Consider the following 20,875-nt stretch of genomic DNA (forward strand, 5'->3'; position numbering starts at 1 on the left):
CAGGGTCGTTCTAGACATTGACGAACGATTTCCTCTGGCGGAAAGCTGACCAGCACGGGCACGCTTCGAGTTTTAGCATGGGCTTTGGCAAACGATAACGATTAACGTGCAGTCTGAGAAAAGACCGGTCGCAAAATGAGGTCGATGAATATGGTTTTATACCTCGTGGGAGTTTAACAGGTGTTGCTAGACGGTTCTGTATACGCCGGCGTTTCCATTGCTACAAGACACCATGTATGGCTGAGCCGTGTTTATATATACGGTGTATACCAGGACCTCGGCATCTTCAAGGCATATACCCATGAAAGTTTGATATCATACCCAAAAATTCTAATTCAAATATTAACTTTAAGACCCATTATTCTCATATAAAGAAACGTTATGACCAAGTGACATGACTGTGTCGAAAAATGTGACCTCTAGTTTTAGCATGGTATCTTTTATACTACAATGTTCATTTTTCAAAGTATTTGAAACTAGTATAGTAACTGTCCAAGATCCTTTCAATTTGTAGCCCAATCAATCTGCTCCACATTTTACACTAAATAGTATGCTTACATTCCACAACCTTTTTATGTATTTTTTTCAAATTCTTCTTTTTAAAAACTAACTTAAGCACTCGAACTTGACTGAATGTTTCGACTTGTCAAGGACACATGGGTATACCAGGCATCAACATTTTAATTATCATTGTCAATCGCTCTATGCAATAATTTGCTAGTCACAATTATCAGCCAGGTCGACATTTACAATGCTCTGATGGACACTATCATTATTATTAAAATATAAGTTTTGTCACGGACCTATAGGTTGGTCCGTGGTTTTGTTTACATTGCACATAAATAAGCAAAACCCCAGTGTATGCTAATAGCCATAGATTTATTTCTTATTTCATTATCAAATAGCTTTTACAAAGGATCAAGGTCTGTACAAATGATGTTTATTTTCTGACAACAATACTGCCTGTGTTGACAGGTATAACTAATGTCACCATCTGGGCCTAACAAATATCGCCCCACAGGCTTGCAGTGCATAACAGCAAGAAAAATAACTGCCCTGGCTGGTCCGTGGGTAGCCTGGATCCTTATCTGCTGGTGTGTTTGTAAAGGAATTTCATGATGCAGGAAAAATTAATTTGGAAGTATATTAATCATAACGTATTTCATTATGAAACCATAAACAAGTAAAAACGCAGAATCATATTATTTCTCTTTTTCTCTTCTTTTTATCATCTCAGCACTTTAAACTGAATTGTTACATCTTCAAAGTCAAATTTTGGAAACAAAGACACCAGCAATCATAGGAAACCAGCACAGACCCTACCAGTCAGGGCTTGTATCAAATAAATTCTACGACAAAAGTAACATAAATTTACAAAGTAGGATTACCTATGTACAAGTCCATCTAGTGACAATAGAAAATCTCAACCAGGGAAACACTGGTATAAGGATAGCTACTCTTTGTGCATAAAACAGCTTATGAGAACCAATGATTACAAATGGGCACAAAACAAGACTTCCTTAAAAATACAGTTTACACAAAATACATGTCTTTAATTGAAAGAGTGATAAAAAAACTGTATTAACATTAAATTGTATCAAAACTTTACTATCAAAAGAGTTCAAAAACAACAGACAATTAAATGGCTTTGTAGAACAGCAGGTTAATATCAGTAAGAAGGACAAAATATTTCTAATGAAGTTATCCAAGAACCAAATTAAGTATGAGATTACGATGATGGGCGCCAAAAATAAAGCATACAATATAATTATGGCTATAACAATTTTCTATCACAATGTGAAGCTACAACGGACATGGAGTGAACAGAGAATAATGAGATATAAGAAATATAATTCATGTTCACGTACTACTGTTAATAAATTGACCAGTCGCCATAGTAATTATTGTAACTTTTCAAGATTATTTGGCGGAAGATTTCCATTTTATCCATGTTATTCATTTACATAACCGATCAACTGATTGCTTGATTGACAACCAACAACTGGTAATTTTTTCTGTCTAAATTAATCTGTTAAAAAAATGAACTTCAATCTCTTCATTCACAGTAAAAAAACACTCAAGATGATGTCTTCAAATAAACTAAAAGATGTGATAACTAAACACATGCCCTAAAATACTTTCATGCCATGTTCAACAACCCCTGGCCGAAAAAGCAAGTTATATTACAAATAAAGAAGGGAAGAGAACAAAAATAATTGAATATTGTTTAGCCCCAGGAAAGCCCTACCATGTATCACAATGATCTATTTCTATTCTCTGCATAATCACAACAATCATGACTTTAACCTCACCCTATATATAAACTACAACTTCTAGAAAGTACCATATTTCTGCATCAGCAATTTTTTTTTCCTGAAAACGTTACCATTTTCAATTATCCCTTGCAAATGCCTTCACATTGTCAATATTACACCAAACCAATATAGAAATGCTAGCACACAAGAAAAACTCTTTGAATCCCATCATTTCTTCTCCTCCATGAGATGGGATCAGGACTGCCTAGTCTGGGTAAAGATGTCAAGGTTATCTTCTACCACGGCCAGCAGGCGTTTGTTAAGGAGCCGCTCAAGATGTTCAGAGATGTCGGGGTAAGTCTCGAGCGGGGCGGCGATACACTCTAGGGGCAATGTGGCCAGAATGCCAGCAAACTCATGGACAAACTCACACCTGAAAATGAATATGTCATGGATAATTATTCTGAAAATGAGAAAAACAGACTTTTTCTTATATTTTTCTTTAACCAATTATGAGTGCTGGGGAGCAACGCCTTTTCTTGTCTACATTTCATTAAAGCTGGAGTTATGGGCTTTCATATGCATGTATGTATTGTCTTTGGCAACAAGTGCACCAAATATTTTTGAATAACTTGGAACAGTATTGGTTAAGTTTTTGCAATACATATTATTTTATTTTTTTCCCATTTTTTTCCAGTCATTTTTGGTTTAGATTGCTTTTAGATTCATAGTATCTCAATTATTATTCGTAAATAACTTAACTGCATTCTTATATCATGCTTGTAAATTTGTATTACATATGTCATACTATGTTATGTAAAATGCATTAGTAGTGCATGTTTTAAATCAAAATTTTCAACAAAAAAAGAAAGAAAAGTTTTTGCAATACTTCACAGAGGTCTACAAGGCTAGGATTTGTTTTCCCCAAACAGACAAGCTAAAAACCATGGTTACCATTCGTTCTGTAGGTTGCTATCAAGGTCCACAGGTGAAAGTGTACTGTAGATCTTCTCTCCTCGGTGTAGCAGGGCACACAGGATTGAACTGCCAAACTGAAAACACACCAGATGAAAACTTAGAGCAAAGTTGAGATAATACTTTGAAGTCCAGTAAGTAAAGTTTACTGCATTTTATGTTTGTAAAAAAGAATGAATGAGATTCAATACATTACTTTACATAGGCAGAATGAAGTCAAGCATGTACAATCAGAATAAAGAAATGAAATAAGCAATGACATCATAACCCCATGCAGCTCTTGCACAATAAGCACAAGTTTCTCTCCACAGAAGGACAAGGGCAACGTAAATATTACAAAACCATACCCTAGGTAAATACCACAAAATGATGAAGTAAAGAGGTGAGAGACTGTACCTTGTTCTGCAGTGCAAGGGCAATAGGTTTGGTTGTGGAGGGCGTGTCTTCCTGCTGTATGTCCTCTGCAAACATGACCACTGTGGCCAGGTTACATCCTTCGATCACACTCGCACAGGGAACAAACAGCTCCTCTAGGTGCTGAAACAGAATGGATATAAAATAAACATGTCAAACAGTTATTTTTTAACATGTTTTTTTCTACACCATTTTTTTTTTACTTGTTTTGAAATCAGACAATTAATATAACTCTTATATCAGATTATGATCATTAACCGTTTTGTTTATCGGGGTAATAAAAAAATATAGAATCCAAGTCCATGTCTGTTTGTGTAATGCTTTCCATCTTGAGCAGTCTTCAACACTTATCCTAGGCTATGGATATTTATATCAGGTTGGTTCTGTGTTATGTCAGTTCAATAAAGTACTCTTTCTTCGCAGTTTAATTGTAACTATGGACCATTGTCTGCATAGAACATAAACCCAAACAAGAACAGTAAAGAGTTCTTTTACAAGCATTTCAATCTTCATTTTAGAATGAAGCACTTCCATCTCACTCACAGTAAACACAACTTAATCAAACAAACATAAATATTTGATAAATGACTTATCGGCATCCTTATTTTACATCCAGTTAGGCTGTTTTACCAATGAAATGAATGACCAATATTTGCCTACCTCATCTGTCTGGTCTTTCTTCATGAGCTGCTGCAGATTCTTGCATACCAGAGACACAATGCCCACAGACTGCACCTACAGTGGAACAGAAATGTCAGAATATTGTAGTTAACTAACTCATTACAAGCAGCAGAGATGGCCCAATGGTAAAAAATAATTGAATAATTGTCCATGCGCACCCAAAATTGGTGATAATTGAAAAAGATAATCCATATATATAATTTTCATTAAACTTTATTATCTACCTTTATAAATTCACACCATAAAACACATGTAACACACAATATTGTAGATCCTTTTTCAGTCATATCATCATATACCCAAATTGGTGCTGTGAATGTACAATATAATAATTCAAGCTTTGAATGTATTCTTCTGTGATTAAATATGTTGGACTAGTTGTAAAATACATAAGACATAGAAGTTGTTGAAGTAAACATCAATATTAAGCAAGAAAATGTACTTGCAATTATTTGCGATTTGATGATCACAAGTGTTGCCTATTTCGATTAGATTATTGATTAAGGAATTTGTCCGAGCGTACTTGACTTATTTAATAGTGCATGCTTTAACCTTCTATATCAGCATCTCACTTACACTTGAGATAAACAGTCTTTATTAAAACTGCAGATAATAATAATTTCAAACTCATTAATTTCTTCAGCCTCTTTTTAATTCTAGCTCAATTGTGGAGTCAGCTACACACAATAAAATAATATGAATCCTTCTGGGCACAAACCAATACCAGTGTCTTTTTGTGAGTGGCCAAGAGAATGTGGCCCTGGTGGGGCTCGCACCCTCAATATCCTGGGTGAGATGTGGACACTGACACCACTAGATCTCTCTCATCCATAGAAGGCTTCAAGCCATCAATGTATATATATATATTTAATTTTAATTGGTAATGGGGCAAAATGAGGAAATATATATATAAACTGCACCACTATCAGGCCCTTGTTACAATAAAAATAGCAAGGGTTGAGATCTCGAATCTCTGTACTAACCTCATTTGCAGTATAAAAAAATAACGTCACTATCAAAGGTCAATTAACACAGATTCTGCTCGAATTTTAACAAGTATCCCCACACACTCTTAAGCAGCACAAAATTTCCAACAAAGATATCTTATAAAACAGGCCATCGCTAATACTGTGAAATCATTAATGTTCGTGGGCATGAAATTTCGTGGTTTGCCGAAAAAAAACAATTTCGTGGGTACTTGAATTTGTGGATTTTCATTTTGAAAAAAAAAAAATCGAAGATGCGATCGTCCTAGATCGTCTGCATAATATCCACGCGCTGGCCCTTGATTTCCGTCTTCTACGACTCTCGGTTTATGACACTCGCTAATGTGGTACGACATGCCAACTAGTGCATATACCCATGTCACTTATCAATTTAATTGGGAATAAAGGTAATAAAAGAAGATGTACCCTGATCATAAATACAGATAGGGGAAGCCATTGAATGCCAATTAAGAATTTTGCAAACTGTGAAAACACCGAAAAGGTGCGTATATTGTCACGTTCAGTGCTTAGTAACCTTCAATGTACTAGTAATCGATTAATTATTTCATTAAATAAAAAAATCGAGTATGGACACTCATCACGCACATCTTGTAAACTTGGAGATTTTCATTAACAGCACACGTTTAACCATGTGCTTATAACTGTCATTTGCTGCATAAAACACATTTAATTGATTTGGTTCATTATTTGTTAAAGGCAGTTATAATATATTAACAGAATACTGATCGTAAGTTATACAGTGAGACAGGTTTTAACACTGTATACTGTGACCTCTGTAAAGAATATACTAGAGTATGTACGTAACAAGGCAATTGAAAAAGTGAATAAAGGGTTTATATTTCGTGGGATCTTGAATTCGTGGATCACCCAACCCACGAAAACCACGAACATTAATGCCCCACGAACATTAATGATTTCACAGTATCAGTAGTTTTCACAAATATTGAACAAAGCAAGAAGTGTACTACAAGGCACCGGAATGCCAGAAGGAACCAGACCTTTTAAACCGTAATAACACTTGGTACCTTAGGGTATTAACTCTGTGTAGACAAGCATACCTTATCCAAGCATGGTAGAGCCCTACGAGTGAGAGATCGGCCCTTCCTGACGTTCATGTACTGCATGAAGGACGCAGAGTTGCCGTCACACAGCAGGTAGTGGAACAAAAGGTCCACGTAGCAGGAGCGCTCCTCCAGTAGGGGCTTTCTGTTGGGGAAGGGAGATATTCCGGGGTAGTGTATGACACACACATTTGTTCTAACTGATAATGTTAGTAGTGAATTTGATTGTTGCATTTTTAAGTAAAATGCTTGTGTCATACATGTATGACCTTGGTAAATTTTCAGTGGGTCTGGTAAAAATATACAAAATTTACAATAACAAAGCAGTAGCAGTCATTCACAAAATCAATAAATCCTTCCTTACAGGTTTTGATAATATTTTCTTTCCAATTTATATGACAATATATGAGTTTAATGCTACCGTGTGTTAATCTTACGCTGTATCTTCAGGAAGTGCTAGAATCTTGGTTTCCAAATCCTCAATGATCAGGAGAATGTTGTATCCCTGTAACACAAAACTTCACAATATCTGCATCAAAGGTTTTTATTTATATCAATCTGATATTGATGATACTGGTCAGATAGATGTAAGCTGGTATCAGCCAACCTAGATCGACAACTTTAACTGGTATTTTCTCTATACACTTTATGTACCAAATGTCACCATGTCTCCTTTTTTACATATGTGAAAGTGAAAAAGTCAAATATAGGGAAAACAGTAGACATCAAAGTTGCATAATGCATATCAGAATTATTTATTGTCTATATTCAATAGAGTGATACAATGCAATAACAGAATACACCGGATCTGCACACTCTAGGGACAGTGTGTAACGCTACCTTTTCAATGTCCATAAGGAGTTGTCTCGACTTCCTCAGCTCTTTTCCGACTGTGGACTTGGTCTTGGCTCCTCCTTTGTCTGACATGCTCTTGGCCAACAGGTCAATGATCTGGCGGGGATTATGAACACTTGATGTTGTTAGCCGACCAAGGGATCCTTCAAACTGGGCTGAAAACAAGAAACAAAAGGTTTTTCTAATGGTATTTCACTTTGAAGATGAGTAAATGCTGCTTAGTCAACAACATAATATCAGATGCTGACACCATAGAGACATTACATATATGAACCATGTGCCGCAAAACAAATGCTTGTCTGTTGATTATCAGTAGAAAAAGGGGCAATTCATGACAATTATTTAAGGCTAAGTAATGGGCTTTTTTAAACATGTGAAAACTGTCTCTGGCAAAATGTAAACCATGTTTCATTTAAATATCTTGAATCAGTTTTGTATACCATGTGATAAATTGTGTCATAAATGATACGTTGGAAGGCAATATTTTGCCTCAAATGAAGAGTTTAAACAAGATAACTTTCCTATTTCTTCACCATTTTAAAGGAAACATAGCGCAGTGTATGCCGCTTATAGAGCTCCGCCTTTGGACTTTTACCAGAGTTTGATTGAGAGTGTAGTTTCTTAGAAGTGTATGATGAAACTAATCACCTTATCAAACTCTGGTAATAAAACGGCATGGCTCTTAAGCAGCTTTGTTTCATTCAAAATGGTGTACTTAAAGAAAAGTTATCTTTGATTTAAGTCTTAATTTTAAGCAAAATATTGCCTTCTGATTTCGCATATATGATGTAATGAAGTAATTTATCATGTGGTATACACACACTGATATCAGAAGACATTATAACAGTCTGCATCTTAAACTTCATATCAGAAAACATTGTAACAGTCTACAACTTAAACTTCATATCAGAAAACATTGAAACAGTCTAACTCTTAAACTTCATATCAAAACACTGAAACAGTCTACATCTTAACTTCATATCAAAACACTGAAACAGTCTACATCTTAACTTTATATCAAAACACTGAAACAGTCTACATCTTAACTTTATACCAAGAACACTGAAACAGTCTACATCTTAACTTCATATCAAAACATTGAAACAGTCTAATTCTAAACTTCATACCAAGAACACTGAAACAGTCTACATATTAACTTCATATCAAAACATTGAATCAGTCTAATTCTAAACTTCATACCAAGAACACTGAAACAGTCTACATCTTAACTTCATAGCAAAACATTGAAACAGTCTATTTCTAAACTTCATACCAAGAACACTGAAACAGTCTACATCATAACTTCATATCAAAACATTGAAACAGTCTATTTCTAAACTTCATACCAGAAAACCCTGAAACAGTCTACATATTAACTTCATATCAAAACATTGAATCAGTCTAATTCTAAACTTCATACCAAGAACACTGAAACAGTCTACATCTTAACTTCATATCAAAACATTGAAACAGTCTATTTCTAAACTTCATACCAGAAAACCCTGAAACAGTCTACATCTTAACTTCATATCAAAACATTGAAACAGTCTAATTCTAAACTTCATACCAGAAAACATTGAAACAGTCTACATCTTAACTTCATATCAAAACATTGAAACAGTCTACATCTTAACTTCATATCAAAACATTGAAACAGTCTAATTCTAAACTTCATACCAGAAAACATTGAAACAGTCTACATCTTAAACTTCATACCAGAAAACATTGAAACAGTCTACATCTTTACTTCATATCAAAACATTGAAACAGTCTAATTCTAAACTTCATACCAGAAAACACTGAAACAGTCTACATCTTAACTTCATATCAAAACATTGAAACAGTCTAATTCTAAACTTCATACCAGAAAACACTGAAACAGTCTACATCTTAACTTCATATCAAAACATTGAAACAGTCTATTTCTAAACTTCATACCAGAAAACATTGAAACAGTCTACATCTTAACTTCATATCAAAACATTGAAACAGTATACATCTTAACTTCATATCAAAACATTGAAACAGTCTACATCTTAAACTTCATACCAGAAAACATTGAAACAGTCTACATCTTAACTTCATATCAAAACATTGAAACAGTCTATTTCTAAACTTCATACCAGAAAACACTGAAACAGTCTACATCTTAACTTCATATCAAAACACTGAAACAGTCTACATCTCTTAAACTTCATACCAGAAAACATTGAAACAGTCTACATCTTAACTTCATATCAAAACATTGAAACAGTCTAATTCTAAACTTTATACCAAGAACACTGAAACAGTCTACATCTTAACTTCATATCAAAACATTGAAACAGTCTACATCTTAAACTTCATACCAGAAAACATTGAAACAGTCTAATTCTAAACTTCATACCAAGAACACTGAAACAGTCTACATCTTAACTTCATATCAAAACATTGAAACAGTCTAATTCTAAACTTCATACCAGAAAACATTGAAACAGTCTACATCTTAACTTCATATCAAAACATTGAAACAGTCTACATCTTAAACTTCATACCAGAAAACATTGAAACAGTCTACATCTTAACTTCATATCAAAACATTGAAACAGTCTAATTCTAAACTTCATACCAGAAAACACTGAAACAGTCTACATCTTAACTTCATATCAAAACATTGAAACAGTCTAATTCTAAACTTCATACCAGAAAACACTGAAACAGTCTACATCTTAACTTCATATCAAAACAATGAAACAGTCTATTTCTAAACTTCATACCAGAAAACATTGAAACAGTCTACATCTTAACTTCATATCAAAACATTGAAACAGTCTACATCTTAAACTTCATACCAGAAAACATTGAAACAGTCTACATCTTAACTTCATATCAAAACATTGAAACAGTCTATTTCTAAACTTCATACCAGAAAACACTGAAACAGTCTACATCTTAACTTCATATCAAAACACTGAAACAGTCTACATCTCTTAAACTTCATACCAGAAAACATTGAAACAGTCTACATCTTAACTTCATATCAAAACATTGAAACAGTCTACATCTTAACTTCATATCAAAACATTGAAACAGTCTAATTCTAAACTTCATACCAGAAAACATTGAAACAGTCTACATCTTAACTTCATATCAAAACATTGAAACAGTCTATTTCTAAACTTCATACCAGAAAACCCTGAAACAGTCTACATCTTAACTTCATATCAAAACATTGAAACAGTCTAATTCTAAACTTCATACCAGGAAACACTGAAACAGTCTACATCTTAAGTTCATATCAAAACATTGAAACAGTCTACATCTTAACTTCATATCAAAACATTGAAACAGTCTAATTCTAAACTTTATACCAAGAACACTGAAACAGTCTACATCTTAACTTCATATCAGAACATTGAAACAGTCTACATCTTAAACTTCATACCAGAAAACATTGAAACAGTCTAATTCTAAACTTCATACCAAGAACACTGAAACAGTCTACATCTTAACTTCATATCAAAACATTGAAACAGTCTAATTCTAAACTTCATACCAGAAAACATTGAAACAGTCTACATCTTAACTTCATATCAAAACATTGAAACAGTATACATCTTAAACTTTATACCAGAAAACATTGAAACAGTCTACATCTCTTAAACTTCATACCAGAAAACATTGAAACAGTCTACATCTTACAAATCATTGAAGTAGTCATCATCTTCAGCTTCATATGGGAAAAGATTGTAAGAGTCTAACAGTCTACATCTCACAGTTGGCCTATAATAACCTACATATAAATGTGTGTAGCATACCAGGTTTGTAAGCCCTGTGTTCCATGCGTGCCATGGAGGGGATGACAAGTTTTGAGTTGCTGGCACCTCCTTCCTTCTCCTGTTCACGAGCCTTCTTACGCATACACCAGGACTGCAACACAGATATCTCACTTATAAACACTAAACAGCTGACAGAAGATTTCATTTTTGCAATGTAATTATTACAAATGTATACAGACTACATGCTATTCAATCGCTTTAGGTAGAGATTTTGAAAAAGTTAACTTGTTTTCTAGTCAATAACAACGAAAAGCTTTGCAACATTTATTTCCAATAGTTTAAGCTATTAACAAGAGTGCTGGGCTTGTCTATTGATTTCCAGTTGAAATATGGGCAACGGCAATACACAGCAATTATTAAAGCCCAAGTTACAAGACTTACTATATGTGCATGTTGTCTCTGGCATCATGTGTCCCAAGTCTTCTAAATATCAATGTTTTTTTAAGATATAGGCAAGTTAGTTTTTGCATGCTGACGAGGCAGAAGCTGATGAAGCCAACGACACCAAGGCTATGACAATACCTTGACTCCTTTGAAATACAGACACGGTAGAGAAAGTCATAGATAAGCCTACAGTGTAGTAGTAGTCATCCTCCAGTGGATTGTCAGTCTGAAGCTGAAGCAGCTGTATCTTGATGATCCAGTCTTTTTCCTTCTGGGCCATGAGCCCATCATAATCATCCTGGTCCTTACTGCCACGTTTTCCTGCTGATAGGGGGGCATGGTCGCCGTGAGACTCGTGCTTCTGGTTGTACGGGTAGCGGTAGTAGCGGTGCTCCCTGTGCTGCTGCTGGTGGTCACTGCGACCAAGCTGACGATGTTCACGGTTGTACGGACCTTGCATGTGAGGAGATGACCTGAGCAAGGGGAAAATAGATGTCAGAGCAAAAGTCTTTGATTGAATAACAATTTTCGTATTATGTTTCTACATGCATGTTTACAATCTAGGTTAAAAACTTTCTTCATCAAGTCTATGATGTTACTGCTCAAGGGAATATCAAAGGCCAATTTAAGAAATAAAGGTAAATCTTGCATGAACAAATAATAATATATGTTAAATAATTATAAGATGCAATTGTTAGCTATACCAGTGGCAATAAATATCTCCTGACTACGCCTATACTCAGGAATGGTAAAATGTTGAGTTGTGGAATTAAGAGTGAAATGTCAAGTCCAAAACAGCCTAAGCTTTCCATTTCATGACTGTAGGACTGTAGGATTTTGGCCTGAAATCGACCTCAGAAAAAAATGTCAAAAGCTTGTTACTGTTTGTAAGATGCAGGCATATTTTAAACATCGAAATCTGAAGGAAAAAAGTGCCTCTTACAAGCATTTAGGGTAAATAACTCTTGCAAGACTAAGCAAAATGTAACAAAAAATGCAGATGCAAATTTCATGTGTGTAGGTGCAATACTTTTGGAGCTATATGCAACACAATATTTTGTAATGGGACATGACATATGCAACTGCAATATATACTGGTAGCTCTAGGATAACATCTATCTGGGGGTATAATTACAAGATTTGGGATACCGGTAAAGCAGTGAACTTACTGGTACATCATGTTGCCATTGTTCCTGCTATTGTCACCATAGCTACCAGGGGGAGGCATCCTGAAATCAATCAACACAATGCATAACATTGCTATATGTACCAGCAAGACAGAGTCCTCTCATTTTTTAACTGTTCAACCTGCTGCAGTAAAATTCCGGTTTTACCTTCCACATTGAAACAAGAGGCACATCAGTGCCTGTGCTCCACTGGCCAAAAGGTTCAAGCAAAGACCACCTAACGAACATTTTCGTCAAGTTTCATAGAAATACAATCATCAATTTTTGAGAAGTTATTTAAAAAATTTTTTTACTTTAATAGCTCTGGCTGCCATGTTGTGCAGTGGACCGAAATGATTTGGGCAATTTGAGTAAAGGAGCACCAAACAAACATTTCTGTCAAGTTTTATCGAAAAAAGGTCATCGGTTTCGACGACAAGTCGTATAAAGTTTTTTTTATTTTTTAGCTCTGGCAGCCATGGTGTGCAGTGGACTGGAACCATTTAACAAATTTTGGTTAATGACCACCCAAGGAACATTTCTGTCAAGTTTCATCAAAATCTGATCATCGGTTTCTGGGGAGAAGTCGTTTAAAGGTTTTTCTATTTTTACCTCTGGGGGCCATCTTGTGCAGTGGACCGAAACCATTGAAGCAAATTTGATAAAGGACCATCCAAGGAACATTTCTGTTAAGTGTCATCAAAATCTGATCATCGGTTTCTGAGAAGATGTTCTTTAAAGGTTTTTCTATTTTTTTGCCCTGGCAGCCATGTTGTGCAGCGGACCGGAACCATTTGAGCAATTTTGGTTAAGGACCACCCAAGGAACAATTCTGTCAAGTTTCATCAAAATCTGCCTATCCGTTTCAGAGGAGATGTCGTTTAAAGATTTTGCTATTTTTAGCTGTGGCGGCCATATTGTGCAATGGACCAGAACCATTTGAGCAATTTTAATAAAGGACCACCCAAGAAACATTACTGTCAAGTTTCATCAAAATCTGCCGAACCGTTTCAGAGGAGATGTCGTTTAAAGATTTTGCTATTTTTAGCTCTGGCGGCCATATTGTGCAATGGACCGGAACCATTTGAGCAATTTTGGTAAAGGACCACCAAAGGAACATTCCTGTGAAGTTTTGTCAAAATCCGCTTATCAGTTTCAGAGGAGATGTCGTTTAAAGTAAAAGTTTACGCACGCACGCACGCACTCACAAGTGACAATCTGTGACGACATAAGCTCCATGGCCTTCGGCCAGTGGAGCTAACAATAGTAAAACCATTCAACATGAAATAAATTTATCCTAAGATTACAGAGGTTTTTAAATGATAACCAATCATAACCCTACCTGTGTAGTAGCTGTTGAGGACTTTGTATGGGACCCTGAGGACTGCCCACCATTGCCTGGGGGCTAGAAAAGGGGCTCCCTGAGGGGGGCAGACCCCTCATTCCCCGTGGAATACCAATGGGCTGGGACAACCCTGGACCTGGAGTGCCTGCAATACAAAATAAAGGTTCATAGGGAGAAATTCCTTACATTTTATATAAGCTCCCTGATTATTTAAAAACCAGTGCATGTAGGCATAATATGACAAAATAAATACAAACACATTAAAGATGAGAAACAAATACATCATAAAAGAAGCAAGTACGTAAGTATATTTTTTACTAGTCAAGTACTTGTGATTATTTGCAATAAAAAGGCAGTCTTTGTTATCAACATAAAAATGATATTCTAGTGCATTAGGTATTAAGGTTTTATGAAAAAGTTGTAGTAAGACAGTTAAAGGGGATGTGAGACATATGAACATGAACGTATGGTTATTAGACTGTAACAAATGGAAAGTAAAAACATAAACCTGAAATGTAAGCATCAGAATTAGTTCAACAGTGATGAATAACATATTGTAAACAATGCCACCCTTCATGCAAACTGCAGGTACCTATATATCTAACATGACCATTTGCTGGAGAGAAAAATCTAGCTGGGACATGATTCCCCAGTCCAGGAGTTGACGGTCCCACCATGGGGGTTCCTGGAGTCCTAGGCCCCATGGTCTGGGGGGAGGGGACAATCCCCAAGGGTGGGGGAGTGGGAGACCTGGGCACTGGGGATCTCCGGACATATTGGAACACTGGGCACAAGCAACACAAAATAAGTTTTAAAACCAATGCCAGTAATCTGTTTCTCAATGGATATCTCATATTTCAATAATAACAAGCTTTACAACATTCAGCATGAACATTTAAAGAATAACTATACAAAACTATACAATGTGATGCACAATATCACAAACACATGGATTTAAACTTAGTATTTACTGATAATTGATATTTGAATATATATTTAGCATAGTTTCTTGTGATCACATACACCTGATCAATCAATACATATGGGTATTGTTACGTTAGCAGTACTAAACATATACCTGGTGACTGTCTGTTAAGAGGAGAAGCACCACTTCTATATGGCGGAGTTCCCACAGGCATGGCGGGGGATCCCGGAGCTACAGATCCCACTGGCGGGATGGGCATGCCCCTGGGTGGGGGAGGACGGCCAGGGGTGGAGGGAGCACTGCCTACCAGGCCCGGGGGGCCACCAAACACTGGGGACCGATGACCGTTTACCATTCCCTGCATGGAGCTTACTGGAGCCTGGAAAAAACACTTTAACTTTCTTATTTGTTAAAATATTGCATTCATGTACAATCTGTAAAAGAATCTCATCTTGGTATGAAAGGCATCTTATCTAAATTCATACATATATAATCAGCACAACTTCACCTCATTCGAAGAAAAGAAACATCAAACCAGATAATGTAAGTCCCAAAGTTGTGTTCAATTGTCATGTCCATACATTGATGAAACTATAAATAGTCTACAAAATAAGGTTTTTATTCTGTCTTATGGTTTCAAATGAAAAGCATTAATAAAATTTCCAACCAACATGAAGCAGATGCATGTTCAGTTAGCTAGCACAAAGCAAGAAACTTCCTTTAACTTGTATTACCATTCTACTATGGGGAGATCCTTGGAGGGCTGGAGGAGGCACGTTGTATTGAGCTGCCGACACTCGATGTCCATTCTGCAACACTGATGAGAAAGTCTGTGAGACTGGCTGGCGGACGGGTGGGGCACTTGACTCCCCTCGTAGCTGTCTCTCAAGCTCCTCAGCGGTGAGGATGCGGGGTTTACGCATCAGGGAGTTCTCGATCTCCTCAAGGGTCTGGGCTTTAGGAAGCTGCATTGGCGGGGCCTTGGAATGGGGACCGTGAATGTGGGCGACTGGGCAATCCTGGGAGGATGCAATATTGCAACTTAATACACGTAATGACGTTGTTGGTCAGATAATATTTAAAATAAATGCTAAACATCTATAAACGCACATACTTATATAAAGTTAATCAAACTTTAAACAATCATATACATGTATATTCAAACAGATTTTATAACATATCATCAAGTTTTTGTTAGAAAAATTGTTAAATATGTCAAACATTCATCTTTGTATTAACAGAAATAACTTTACCATTGTTCACTGCATAATATAATTTTTATACCACCACATATAACATGAACTTGTATGAAGTTTATAACCGATGGTGCATGCAGTTTTAAGTACAAACTTCTCTGACCACTGAATATTGTAGGGATTGCACACGTGAACGTACAGTGTTGGAACTCTTGGCGAGGTCGAACATGGCCTGTATGTTGTTGACGTGTGAGGGCGGATGGTAGGGGGACTCCTGGAGTGGGGAGCCCCAGATGTTCTTGCTGGTGGGTGACATGAGCTGTTCCGCGTCCAGGAAGCTGGGGGGAGACGCTGGACCAAACAGGCTGTCAAGGGTCTGCTGCCGCTGCATGGTGATAAATGTTTGAAAGCTACAGTGCATGTGTCCATTCATTATCTCATAACTCATCACATTCATTGTAATTGAACACAAATTGTACTTTCCTAATGTCAAAAGGCATATTCAGTTGCATACAAGTGAAAATGGATTCTCATAACAGTGTCAGATAATGCCTTTATCTTGTGCTTTTAAAGGAAATGGTTTCTGTTATTTTTTTCAATTCATAATTTCATTACAGAAAAACTTCAGTGGGAATTGAAAACCCAAATTGGAGAAAACTTTAGTTACCTGTGGTATAGGTTTGGACCTGACAATGGCGGGGTCAGGGTCATCATCATCTACCATCAGCTGACTGATACTCTGCTCCATATACTCCTGTAACAATAAATAAAAACAAATACTGCATTTTGTTCTGTTGAGTGTTTGGCCACACATTTAAAGCAAAGTAGATAGTTGATCTGCAAAATGGATGTTTCTGAACAAGTTAAACTGAACAAGTTAAACTGAACAAGTTAAACTAAACAAGTTAAACTGAACAAGTTAAACTGAACATTCAATTGTTGTACAAAAAGTTAAATGTTTGATGCAACAAAATGTTGTAACATTAACAATGCTCCAAACAAACCTTCAGGTGCATGTATGCCAATTTTTTTTGTTTCTACAGAAATATAACATTTTTTAAGAAAATTGTGTCTTATCTAAAATGCCTTTTAAATACCCATTATAGAAAGTTGAGTAAATGCTGAGCCTTGGAGTATTGCTTTGGTAGCAGTTCTAAAGGCGAAAATACTTGTGATTTTATTGCACTATTTATTAAAATAAAAGTTTTTACTATTCACCTCATGTGAGCGGTACACTTTCTCAGCAGTGTTGAAGCCTGAGTCATTGTGGCGGTCTGACTCCAGCACCTCCGCAAACTTCTCTGTCTGCTCTTCCCAGTCAAACTCCGCTGTAAATATGGAAATAAGAGATGAAAATATGAGCATAGTATGTGAATTGAAGCCTGCTAAATTGGACACCAGATAATACAATTGCAAGAAAATAAGAAAATTGTAATAAAATTGATATTGTTGTGTACAACTCATTGAATTTACTTATATTGAATTACATTGCTTACGACTCATTTATCTTTTGCAGTTTTTCCATATTTTTCCAAATCAAAATCTACTGCGTGTGTCCATACAGTGAGTCCCAATAAGTTTAAAAATAACGTCTGTATATTTATCATCGCCCATCATGTGACTTTCACATGCTTAAATATACACACGTTCTGGCTTCCCAAAAAGAACAAACAGTGCAAAGAAGCGGAAAACTGCTGCGAAACAAAGTTAACACAGAGCCCGACAGATTAAAATTAGTGCTGAAATTGATCAATGGAATTTTATAAAAAGATTAACCCTGCTGAAAACGTGTTGGCTTAAACCCTTATTGACCGGTTAGTGTGTGAAACGATCACGTGACTTGCAAGGTGTTCAGTAAATTCCGCGCTATTTTTAAACGGAGAAACAATTTCACACTATTCTTAAACGGGAAACTCACATGAATTCAGCTGAGACCACGTGTGAGCCAACAAGATTGTTGCGTTTATTCCTTAAATCATGTAAAATGATGTATTATCGGCCACATACTAGCGCATATTGACAATTCTAGGTTTGTTTTGAGAAAATCATTTATTTGTCGATTTTGATACAATCTGGTGTCTAGTCCCTTTAATTAGATTAAATCATAAAATTGAAAAAAAGACTCAGAACCTCACCAAAAACATATTTAAAAGTTTTCTAGAACTACTATGTAGATGACCTTAAAGGTGCATAATGTAGGTTGATGTAAAAAATCTTTCTTTTTTAATCTTAATGCATTATCGGTGATTTTTTGGGAGAATTATTTTTACCGCCTGTAAAATTGGGAATAAAGTGAACTTCGGGAAAAATACAAAATCAGGCCAAAACAGCTAATATTATGGCAAATATACATGTTTGAACTTTTTTATGCATACATTATGCTGTGAAAGTTTAAGTCTTGTCAAGATTTTGTTTATATTTCAAGATATTCATTGCTTGTTTATTCATAAACGTAATCTGCATTTATCAAATTGGGAAAAAAATATAAAATTTTGGGAAAATGGACAGTTTTTCACAAGAGGAAACAGCCTTTGGAAGGCAGTAAATTGCACCAAAATCAACCAATGTATGGTTTGAACTGGATTTAAGTTTTTATTGTGTTTAGAGAGCATTTTAGGGTATATTTGATGTACTTTGATTACAGTATTTCAACAATATTTTCAATGGATGAGAGTCTCAGGTGATTTTTTTTATATAAAAAGGTCATAAAAAGGCATGAAAAGCCATTCATACTTTCTACACATCTACAAGCAACAAGTAACATGCTAACAAATATGTGAGATGTCAAGTAAAGCTGTTTATAAACAAGTATTTCAATTTTGTTATGATTTTTAATGCATATTAAGATATAATAAATGTTTCAACTTTTGTGACATTTAATGGCTTTACCTTTTTTAACTTTAGTCATACTGGTTTTATTCAATAAAAAGTTTATTTTGTGGTCACAGGGATGTAAATAGTGATTTCAAAATGTGGGCCTCTCACCAGAAAATTGCCTCAGGGATGCAGTTTTTGAGCATAAGGGAAACCAAACCTATTTCAATTGATTCCAACGAAACTGTTCAATGCTTTGAAGTATATGCATTCAGTCTGTGCCCATAGCAATATATCATAGAAAACTAGAATACTAGTGTACCATTGCCAATATCCCCGAATGTCTCCTCATTGAGGACATCAAAATCTTCTTCTTCCTCTGGAGCCTCTAGCAATTGGTTGTCATAACTTGACACTCTCGAACCTAGAGCCTGTAAAAAACAACAACACTATATGTGTGATACAAAGGCAATGTTAATTATCCAAAGCATGTGTCCGTTTTTTTTCCTTCATCTGGTGAGAAGGCACCAACTACATTCTATGCAAAGTAATTTTTATACAGAATACCAAAAATTTAGAAAGATTACTAGTGAATTTGTGCTAGTGCTGTTAAAATATCGGTCAATATGCACATTCCACCTTGTGTAGTTGGTATAAACAATCTGATTGGAAAGATGCTAGATTGTTTTGGGAACAGGGTCATTATTTAGTCTAAAATAATAGACGTGTTATACGGGATTCTTCCAATCCCTAACGTCTAAACGGGAATGTGCAAAAAACGGGGGTGTTTTAAAAATATTGAAATTGTTTTAAGTGTTGAAATTGATCATAAAGAGTAATATTCATATTTTACCATGTAAGTAAAATGTTATTTTGCACTAAACAAGCATTTAATGCATAAAAACAAGTTGTTTATCTTTCCAATAAAACGAAAGTTGACTGACACAAACAACAATTATGCGAAGGAGAACAACTCGATACAATCGTAATAACTCGGCCTCCTCCGACAAAGCTTCGAGATAGACCTCTTTATACAACAACTCGGCCATGGCCGAAATGTTCCGAGCGATTTAAAACTGTGCCCTGAAGCCTTGCAGGTGCCCTTCATGTATATATCATTATGTTTTGACAGAATGAAATGAAGAAAAGCCGTCAAACTCATAATCAGAAGTTGAATATTTATTTTTTGTGTACGGAACTAATATAAAATAACATTATCTGGTAATATTTCTTGTTTTTATGATATTTTATAGACGCTATATGCTTTAACTCGGAATCCTGATCGGAACAACTACCCACTTTTGATACTAAACAATTTGTATGTGAAGGATTTGCCATATCAAAAATCTAAAAAAATCTGTCAACGTACAATTATTTGGACTAGGTCATTATTGGGCCACTGAAAAACGGGTGGAAAACCACTGCATATTGAATAATGACTGCACCTATATTCAATATCAAGTACATTATTTTTCCAAGAGATCTGATTCTTTCATCCTGATTTTGTATTATGAATAAGATTTCTTCGCCTTATCCCAACAACAACAACGTTTCAAAAACTGAATATTCTGTTGTGTTCATATAATGGACAAGTTGAAACTTAGTGAGCGCATATTACTCAAACTACAAAATAACACACTATAAATCCATAAATTGTGTAAAACAAACTATTTTAGAGCCATGTCTTTCTGAAACACTGACAAAGTGATGGAGATGGGTGGGGTACAAAATATATTTCTTTACTTTCAATTTAATTGTAATTAGGCATACATGTCTGGTATTTTGGGGGTTAAACTTTGGTTAAATGAACATTTAACATATATGCAAAATGATAAAGTTGTTAGCCTACAGAATAATCGTCCAAACACGCATCTGCCATCTCATGTCATTTTTGTGAGCTTTCCTTTTCATTATTTTCATACTCTCCAACATTAGCATGTGGGTATTTTGTGTTTTAAAAATTGAGCAAAATTGAAAAA

The 20,875-nt window shown here is 35.4% G+C and overlaps 1 protein-coding gene across 2 annotated transcripts; it reads right to left on the bottom strand.

The window, feature by feature from the left end:
- Window positions 1-860: 860 nt before the first annotated feature.
- LOC128238657 (protein PAT1 homolog 1-like) lies at window positions 861-20,822 on the bottom strand. 2 transcript variants are annotated; one of them, XM_052954786.1, is made up of 18 exons: window positions 20,746-20,822; window positions 19,219-19,327; window positions 17,301-17,410; window positions 16,750-16,836; window positions 16,282-16,467; window positions 15,621-15,905; window positions 15,040-15,265; window positions 13,959-14,106; window positions 12,620-12,679; window positions 11,641-11,923; window positions 11,046-11,157; window positions 7,234-7,403; window positions 6,831-6,898; window positions 6,391-6,538; window positions 4,305-4,379; window positions 3,627-3,767; window positions 3,210-3,307; window positions 861-2,688 (listed from the first exon to the last, which is right to left on the bottom strand). In XM_052954786.1, the coding sequence occupies exons 1-18, from the start codon at window positions 20,773-20,775 to the stop codon at window positions 2,511-2,513; spliced, it is 2,514 nt and encodes an 837-aa protein (XP_052810746.1). In that variant the 5' UTR covers window positions 20,776-20,822; the 3' UTR covers window positions 861-2,510. The 2 variants fall into 2 exon arrangements, with proteins under 2 accessions (XP_052810746.1, XP_052810745.1); XM_052954785.1 differs by having other exon boundaries at window positions 16,246-16,467.
- Between the last annotated feature and the right edge of the window lie 53 nt (window positions 20,823-20,875).

This window comes from Mya arenaria, chromosome 6 (genome assembly GCF_026914265.1).
Source record: "Mya arenaria isolate MELC-2E11 chromosome 6, ASM2691426v1".
NCBI lineage: Eukaryota > Metazoa > Mollusca > Bivalvia > Myida > Myidae > Mya > Mya arenaria.

Bases quoted from the DNA above. Each gene is read 5' to 3' on its own strand.
- LOC128238657 (XM_052954785.1), bottom strand. From the start codon at position 20,775: ATGGCAGATGCGTGTTTGGACGATTATTCT. The intron at 15,906-16,245 runs GTCAGAGAAGTT...GCATCCTCCCAG, and splicing joins AATCCCTACAATATTCAGTG to GATTGCCCAGTCGCCCACAT. The intron at 11,158-11,640 runs GTAGGCTTATCT...TCTGTGTTGCAG, and splicing joins AGGATGACTACTACTACACT to TCCTGGTGTATGCGTAAGAA.